At 38.1% G+C, this 9,135-nt stretch overlaps 1 protein-coding gene and 1 long non-coding RNA gene across 3 annotated transcripts in view; one reads left to right on the top strand and one right to left on the bottom strand.

Moving 5' to 3' along the window:
- LOC109827670 overlaps positions 1-8,659 on the top strand; it is a 20,712-nt gene extending 12,053 nt beyond the window's left edge. Inside the window, exon 3 of the long non-coding RNA XR_002243485.1 lies at positions 8,564-8,659. This is a non-coding gene — a long non-coding RNA (uncharacterized LOC109827670). The remainder of the gene's footprint in view (positions 1-8,563) is intronic.
- LOC109827667 (probable acyl-activating enzyme 1, peroxisomal) lies at positions 3,066-5,509 on the bottom strand. Of its 2 annotated transcripts, none has more exons than XM_020394678.1 (2): positions 5,037-5,509; positions 3,066-4,667 (listed from the first exon to the last, which is right to left on the bottom strand). In XM_020394678.1, the coding sequence occupies exons 1-2, from the start codon at positions 5,319-5,321 to the stop codon at positions 3,201-3,203; spliced, it is 1,752 nt and encodes a 583-aa protein (XP_020250267.1). In that variant the 5' UTR covers positions 5,322-5,509; the 3' UTR covers positions 3,066-3,200. The 2 variants fall into 2 exon arrangements, with proteins under 2 accessions (XP_020250267.1, XP_020250266.1); XM_020394677.1 differs by having other exon boundaries at positions 5,124-5,508.
- Positions 8,660-9,135: the final 476 nt, after the last annotated feature.

Raw genomic sequence — 9,135 nt, 5'->3', positions numbered from 1 at the left:
TATATATATATATATATACTCATTGATTTTGATCTTAAATCACATACTAACACATTCAATCATCAAACTTGATAATTTTACAACAGAATTTATATATATATGTATATTTCTTTTTAGCAATAAATGAACTCTCAAGATTTATCTAATTAGAGTTAACGACAAAATTAGTCTTTTTCTTGATTTTTACACGATTTTAACATGATTAATAAACGAAATAAATTCCAAATTTCCCAATGATCACGATCATAAATCTATTAGCAATATTAAGGAAAACAATATTTTCAGTTCTAGCATTTGATTAAAATTTATTGTCAAAATCTTATTTTGTTCTAACATGACAAATTAAACTCAAGCATGAAGAACATCATTTTTAAACTTTTTAAATCTTGAACTAATTTATAGGGAAGGTTTGGATAGGAGATAATCTTGGCTAAAAGCTGTGATGAAAAGCGTTTGTACGAGATCCTCTTGAACACGCTCGCCCCTTGCTTCCTTCTTCACCAATGGCACATGAGACAATTTGTTTCTCTTCTTCAACACTTCACAGGGACTTCTTAGGAGCTTTCAGAACTCACCATAGGATCTTTGAGAGGAGGAAGAGAGGCTTGTAGTGTGTTTGGAAATTGATATAGGGTTTGGGGTGTTGAGCATGGTCAGAGATCACTTGGAGAAGATGAGGAGTTACTGTTCGTAACTGAGAGAGCTCAAAGTTCTCAGTTTCTTTTCTTTTGATCTTTTTTTTAGAGGTGAAACATGAAGAGGATAAAATGCATTTGTTTTTATTTTTACACTACAAATCAATCCCCTAAATTACGCTAAAGAGAAGCTCGTCATCCCACACCACCGCGCAACGCCGCTCACGGCCAGAAAACACGGAGTCTGTTGTCCACGAAGAATCTTCGCAGTTGCTACAGTAACTTTTCCTTTTTTTGAAAATTATTTCCTGTTTTTCCGAAAATATCAACATGCACTGCGTTTTTTGACTGTAACTTTGTTATACGACCTTTGAATGTGGTGATTTAAAATTTGTTGGAAAGCTATCGAAAAGACCTACAACTTTGGTCTTTTGAGGTTTCCCAGATTCTTACTGTATCAATGTGTAAAACACATAAACTCTTAAATGGTCCTTTCACCAGATTTGCATTTGCACTTGTATATACACATATATACATTGAATTGATCTCAAATCAATTCCTAGCATACTCAAACATCAAAATATGTTATTTATTTGAATTGATCTCAAATCAATTCCTAGCATACTCAAACATCAAAATATGTTATTTATTATCATATAACATCTTGATTACTATTTATCACAATACATTCAAATTTTACGGGGTTTTATACATATCAAGGAGAGATTAGGCAGATCTTCGAAAGTGATCAGAGGCTTTCCATTTTTTAACATATTCTTGCGAATCCGGAGGACGAGGTCACTAATACCCAGCAATATAAAAATGTGAGTTCATAAATTTGAAATAACCACAAAATATGAATTTTAGAGGATCTTTTCAGAGAGAAGTAATCAGTAACATTCTTAGAAGATTGGGAAGAATTAATTAGGAACACATTTAAAGTGAATAGATATAAGTTCATATATAACAAACATCATACTTTTTTTTTATCGTAACAAACATTATACATCGATCAGCTGCTTATTCGATCTCAGTCTCATATCATTGCTGAGAATTGCATTTAGTTTTTTCCTTGACTAGTCAAATTACTTAGGAAATTATTCAATTACAGTACCCATTAATATTTCACAAAATTATATTTCAAGCATTTACCCGCCGCCATTAATGAATAAGCTTGCACTGTAGCTAGATATTGTACACACTACCGTGCAGCCCTCTACCTTAGTTTTTTTTGTTATTTGTATATATACCCTTGAATCATGGGTATTTACAAAAATACCGATTAAATTTTAGTATTTGTTAAAATACCCTCCAAACCATCAACTTTGGGGGAAAATTGCCCTAAAATCAGTAAATTATCAACTTTGTGAGTGAAAATTAGATTATTCGTTAATGAATTTTACATTCAGTTACAAATCATCCCATTAAAGTTAACGATTGATTAATTTGGGAATTTTTTTTCCGAAATTGATGATTTGAGGGGTAGTTTTGTAAATATTCATGATGTAAGGGGTATATCTGCAAATAAACATATAAATAAGCAATTTTTTAACCCACCCTATTCCAAAAAGTGCTTTTACCTATGAGCCCAAAGCTTTTACCCACACTTGTTTTAAAACCCATCCACTTCCAGAAAAGATTTTTACCTATAATTTTTAAACCCAAAAATTTTTACACTCATCAATCACTCTTCAACGGTAAATATTTTGCCTAAAGTTCAACTTCCATTGTTAAAGTCATCCACTTTCTAAAAGGTTTACCCCCATTTATTTTAAAACCACACACTTCTAAAATTAGTCTTAGACATAATAGAAAAACCTCCATTAGATTAATTATAAACATACTTTATATTAAAACAATCATGTAGGTAATTTGTAATATTTTAATTGGGACTTACTATTTTTCTGTTCTAAATGGTCATCCATTTTATTTTTTGAATGAAATGGTTAAAATATTAGTTTTTTTTACTTGTTTGCACTACGCAAATGATAGTGAGTTTTTTGCTTATAAACTAAAGGTTTTACCCTATTTTTTTATTTTTAAACTAACACCATTTTGGATAGAATTAGTTATTCGTCCGCACATCATTTTCTTAGATGAGATAAATAGACACGTGAACAATGTTTTAAAAGGGGAGGCTTTAATCACAAACCATCTTTTTCTCTTTCTATATAAAGGAGAGATTAGCCATGACCTTTGAAAGTGATTGGAGGCCTTCCAACTTCAACATATTCTTGTGAATCCGGAAAAGGAGATCACTAGTACCCGGCAATATAAAACTTCCAATTAAAATGTGAGTTCATAAGTTTGAAATAACCACAGAATATGAATTTTACAAGATTTTTCAAAAAGAAATGATTAGTAATATTCTTAGAAGATTGAGAAGAATTAATTAGGAACACGTTTAAAATGAATAGATATAAGTTCATATGTAACAAACATAATACATTGATCAGATCTCAACCCCATATCATTGCTGAGACTTCCATTTATTTTTTAGTTCAACAAATCAAATTACAAATGAAATTCTTCATTTGTACAGTATCCACAATTACTTTCAGAATACTATATTTCAAGCATTTTCCCGCCGCCATTCATGAATAGGCTTCCCATAGCCTTGGCCCTCTCCCTGAGAACAAACTTCTGCATCTTCCCCGTCGAAGTCTTCGGCAGCTCCCCGAAAACCACGCTCTTGGGCACCATAAAATCCGGCAGCCGACCTCGACAGAACCCTATAATCTCCTCAGCATCAGCAGAAGCTCCATCCTTGAGCTTCACAAACGCACACGGCGTCTCCCCCCAGTACTCATCCGGTCGTCCGACCACCGCAGATTCAAGCACCGCCGGGTGACTGTAAACTACCGACTCGACCTCGATCGTGCTTATATTCTCCAGGCCGGAGATTATGATGTCCTTCAGCCTATCCTTCACCTGAATATACCCATCAGCATGCCTCACCCCGAGATCCCCTGTCCTCATCCATCCACCTGCAAAAACCTCCTCCGTGGCTTTTAAGTCCTTGAAGTATCCGTTCATCACCGTGTTGCCTCGAAACATAACCTCCCCCATTGTTTTCCCATCGGCCGGGACGCTTTTCATTGTCTCCGGATCTTTGACGTCGACCGCCTCCGTTCCGATATGTCGAATTCCCTGCCTCCCCATCATCTTTGCCTGCTGATCCACCGACAGCTCGTCCCACTCGGGCTTCCACTCGCACACTGTCGCGGGCCCGTAGGTCTCCGTGAGTCCGTACACATGGACGACTTTAAATCCCATCTCCTCCATCTTCTCCAAGACTGGTGGTTGCGGGGTAGCCCCACCCGTCATGACGCAGACCTTCTGGCCAGCTGCGAGCGGTTGTCGGTCAGCAGGCGGACAGTTTGCCATCATGTTGAGGACGGTAGGGGCACCGGTCATGTGCGTAACTCCGTACCTGGTGATTTTCTCGAAGATGGTCTTTGCGGTGAAATCACGGAGGCAGACGTTGACCCCGCCCTGTGCCGCTATGCCCCAGGTTAGGCACCAACCATTGCTATGGAAAATGGGCACCGTCCATAAGTAGACAGGCAAAGTCCTTATTTCACTAAAGAGAATGGCACTGATGCAGTTGAGGTAGGCGCCGCGGTGTGTGTAGACCACGCCTTTCGGCCTGGATGTGGTGCCGGATGTGTAGTTTAGGGCGATAGGATCGCACTCGTCGATCGGCCACTTGATGTCGAAGCAGGGGTCTCCGTTTTTTATGAGGCTTTCGTAGTTTAAACTAGGTGAATGAGAGGAGTCTTCAGAGGGTTCCGGGATTGGGATGAGGAGAGGGGATTTGGAGTTGGATTGTGCAAGGAGGTTGATGGCATCTTCAGCGATTTCGAGGAACTGGTGGTCGGCGAAAATGAGCTTGGCTTCGGAATGTTTGAGGAGGACGGAGACCATGGCTGCGTCGTGGTGAGCGTTGAGGGTGCAGATGACTGCCCCGGCCATTGGGACACCAAAGTTGAGCTCGTACATGGCTGGGACGTTTGGAGCGAGGACGGCAACCTGGTTCGGCAATAGAAGAAGATTCAGTGTACAAATCTCTATGACCTTAATTGCAGAGAATGTCTATAATTAGTTATTAGGAATGATATTATTACTTTCTCTCCATAGATTCTGCATTCAAAAATGTGAGATTCATTCCCAAGAATCATAGCGATCATGTTAAAAATTTGTGTGTTTAACCGTGGAGCTGACATTCATTACTCTATAAAGAATTACAACTAGATTAAGAGCATAGGTACGTTTTTCATTTATTTCATCTTTTGTCATAATGAATATAAGAATTTCCAAAACTAGAACCAGAGGCACTCTTCTTCTTGTGAATGTTACTTCAAAATAACTAAAAGGAAATATTTTGCGATATTCTAACACTATGAGAAGAGTGATGCATGCTAGAAAAACTCCAAAAATAGAACGCATATATTCATGGAGCATATGAGAGATGGAGATTATAGTTACCACGTCGCCACGGGAAACGCCAAGGTGTGAGAGAGCTGAAGCGAGCCTGAGGCAGCGGTCTCGGGTCTGTCTCCAAGTAAACTTGATGGATTCATAAACAACAGAGGTCCGATCAGAGTAAACCTCCGCAGACCGCTCGATGAAGCTCAGCGGAGAGAGAGGGACATAGTTTGCGGAGCAACGAACTGTGCCTTCCATGCCTTCTGCTTTGCTGTGTGTTGATAAGCTAGGTTTTTGGCAGACTATTGAAAGATTTGTTTTAGCGGATTGGAGGAAGGCTAATGAGATTCTTGGTATATCGTAGAAGCTTAAGAGATAGGTATATATAGAGATGTGGGTCAAAATAGTCAAAAATAAAGAAAGGTCGTGGAAGTTGCTTCCGTTCATCGAATTGATATATTTAATAAACCTGCATGTGGAAGTTGCTTCCGTTCATCCAATTGATATATTTAACAAACCTGCTAATTGATGTATACAAGGTTTACTTCAATAAAGAGAGACGTTGACTGGCGGATAATGTCGAAAGATTTAGATGTTTTGAATACGATCATGATATTCTCACTTTCATATATTTAATCATTGGTGATTTTAGTTAAATAGGGGCCGCCGAGAGGGACTTAACATCATTGACCTCTATATCATTTCTTAATAGGGGCCGCCGAGAGGGACTTAACATCATTGGTGATTTTAGTTCTTCGTCTCTAATCATATTCCTCAACACCAAAACCTAATATCATTCGGGTCTCCGCCAAATAAGTCATTAGGCTATGGGAACAGCACTCCGTCTTTGACCTCTATAGTAGTTGGTTCTATTGCTGTCATAATCTCCACAATCAAACAACCGGATCTAAATGGCGATCACATTTTCTTCGTCTCGACCTCAAATCCGCACTGCATTCCCTCGATAAATCTATTTCATCGTAGGGGATATGAGTTGTAGAGGGGATCTGAGTGGCGTCTGGCAACGCAACATCAAGGAGGCGATTTGAGTTAGATGAGGCATCGAGCGGCGATTGAGCTCTATCGAGCGGTGTCGAGTAGGAGATCTGAGCTAGTCGAGGGTGGGCGAGTGGCCAAGGCATGCGGGCGGCAGAGAGGAGAGTGCGTCCGAGGGGTGGTGAGGAGTCAGCTGGTGGAGACGGTGGGCGGGCGGGCGGAGGAGAGCACGGACCTCTGGGATGGAGGGAAAGACGAGGCAAGCGCGGCGGGCAGGAGAACGATGGGTTGGGGCGCGGGCACCGTTGCGGGACAGAGCAATAGATCCCCGCGGGAAACAACGGGAGGGACTGCGAGCGGGCAGTGACCACGGGCGGATGAGAGAAGAGAGGAGAGGGGAGAGAGGAGATTTCAGATCTGATTTGGGGGGGCTGATTTTTTGAGGAGCTAAGGGGGTTATTGGTTGGGACAAATTGGGGCCAAGTGAGAAAATTGTTCCAATAGAATAATTTTACCCCTTTGGGATATTTTGAGTGGGGTAAAGTGGGATAAAGTGAGATAATGAGATAATTTGAGCCTTTGATTTGACAATTCATGTGGGATAATTGATGATATGACACCTTATTAAAATATAATTTTATCTATTAATTACTTATAAATTAACTTATCCATGGTTTAGTATATTATTTAGTATAATATTATAATATAAATATTAGTTTACTTTATATTAAAATATAATATATTATACTATACTTACAAATTATTATTATTAATTATTATATTGTATTATATTATATTATATTAGCATGCTATACTATATATAATAATTAATATAAGGGAAAATTGCTTGAAGGAACCAAAATAAATTGGCTCATGCATCCTCACCCCCAGTCCAATAATCATAACCATAAACCCCTAAAAGTGAAAAAAAAAAAGTGCAACTAAGCCCCAAACCCATTGCCCAAGAAAAACATTCCTAAATTACCCTTCTTCCCAAATAGTTCATCTTCCTCCTCTCCTCCCCTCCTCCTCTATCCTCATCTGCACTTTTTCCTCCTCTCCCCCTTCCCCCTCCTCGGCTCCTCTAGTCCTGATTCTTGATCTCTTTACTAGGTATGCTTCAAATTTTGATTTTTAATGAATTTCTATGATCTGGCAATTTTGGGTAAATTTTTTTGTTGTGATTTTTTTGTGGTTGTAAATTTTTTCCGCCGACCGCCGGGACTCCTCCGGCCCCATCTCCTCCCTCTACCCCCTCCTCCGATGACCTAGAGGTGAGTTCTAATCTTCTCAAATTTCTATCCTAAATCCTTAGGAGTTTAGTTTTTGATGTTTTATTAGTAAATCTAATGGCGAACGAGATTCAATCTCAAAAGGAATTATTTCTAGGGTTCGAAAATCCGTCAAATTTGTTTATTTTACCTAAAATTTTGGACTCAGGAATCTAAATTAGAGTTTGTTTGTTTGCAGTGATTTGAAGCATTAGCTTATTTTTTCACAAAATTCTTAATTTTTTTGGGTTTGCAGTAGAAATGAAAGGATTTAACTAAGGAGGAGCTAGTAAAGTGTTCCTTGCCAATAGAAATGAAAGGATTTAACTAAGGAGGAGCTAGTAAAGTGTTCCTTGCCAAATTACAAGCTTGGGAAGACACTGGGTATTGGGTAAGTGTTCCTTGCCAAATTACAAGCTTGGGAAGACACTGGGTATTGGGTCATTTGGAAAGGTAAAGATTGATGAGCATGTTTTGATTGGGCATAAGGTCGCCATCAAGATTCTTAATCGGCACAAGATTAAGAATATGCGATGGAGGAGAAATGTATATTTTGATCATGGATGGTTAATCTTCAAAAATAGTTTTTAGATATTTGTTTCATTATAATTTTCCTTAGTTTCCCAGGAGAAAATGATACTGATGAGTGTTCATTTTGAACGGGTATTTACCAAATCATAATGTTACTACAACATGCATGTGTGTAACAATACTAGTGCTAACTCCTGTGCATAACAACTAGTTGCAACCTGAATATTATGCTGTGGTTAAGCAACTTTTGGACACATTGTTTGTTAGTAGACGTTTTCTGCGATATGGGTGATTTACTTACAACTTTAGCATGCAAAGAAAAGTCTTTTATGTTTGTTTATCATGTGGGATTATCTTAACTTGTAGAAACTTTTATTGGATGTGATTATCAATGAAAATTTGAGATAATCCCCTTTTACGTTTGTGCCATATATGTGATATTTGGTATATTGTGTGATTTATGTGTTGTGGTATTTTGCGTGACTTATGCTACTGTTATGTGATATTTTGGTATTCTGTGTGACTTATGCTGCTGTTATGTGACATTTTGGTATTCTGTGTGATGTATGCTGCTGTTATGTGACATTTTGATATTCTGTGTGACATATGCTGTTGTTATGTGATATTTTTATATTCTGTGTGATATATTCTCGTTACCAGTTATCTATGCTGCAGTTTAAGTGTTATGTGATATTTTTACAGATATAATTATTGCATACATGCATATTTTTTCATCAAGACGATCCTAGAGGGAAGGGAGACAATAAATATTGAAGCCTTACAAAGGGAGTTATTCGATGTTAGGAGCAGCGATCCTAGAGGGAAGGGAGACAATAAATATTGAAGCCTTACAAAGGGAGTTATTCGATGTTAGGAGCATGACTTGCTGCTCAAATCATATGCGAACGTGGTGAATGGAAGAAGTTGCAATTGAATGTAGATATTGACGATCCAGAATATATTTTGTACTTTGGGGGTAATGATGTACCATTGATTGAGTGAAAGTATTAGACAACCACATGTAACTGTTTTATTTGTTGGATGTTGGATGTTTACTAGCTATTTGTAAATGATAAAATTTGCATTTGTAATTTATTGGTGATCTTTGTTGTTTAGCATATTAAATGGAATCTGAAAGTAAAGTTGTTACAGGTGTCACAGTTAATACCAGTAAGGCACACGAACAGGTAATATGTCACAATTAAGTAGTAAATGTCACAACAAAATATCAAAAGTAACATGTAACAGACAACAGTCACAAAAGAGTTTGAATT

Source organism: Asparagus officinalis, unplaced genomic scaffold (assembly GCF_001876935.1).
Source record: "Asparagus officinalis unplaced genomic scaffold, Aspof.V1 AsparagusV1_Un350, whole genome shotgun sequence".
Lineage (NCBI taxonomy): Eukaryota > Viridiplantae > Streptophyta > Magnoliopsida > Asparagales > Asparagaceae > Asparagus > Asparagus officinalis.
Note: the sequence above shows the minus strand (reverse complement) of the source record. Positions and strands in the feature narration are given on the sequence as shown.

Coding starts and splice junctions, on each gene's coding strand:
- LOC109827667 (XM_020394678.1), bottom strand. CDS start 5,321: ATGGAAGGCACAGTTCGTTGCTCCGCAAACTATGTCCCTCTCTCTCCG. Junction 4,668..5,036: donor CATGCATCACTCTTCTCATA/GTGTTAGAATAT, acceptor TTGCCGAACCAG/GTTGCCGTCCTCGCTCCAAA.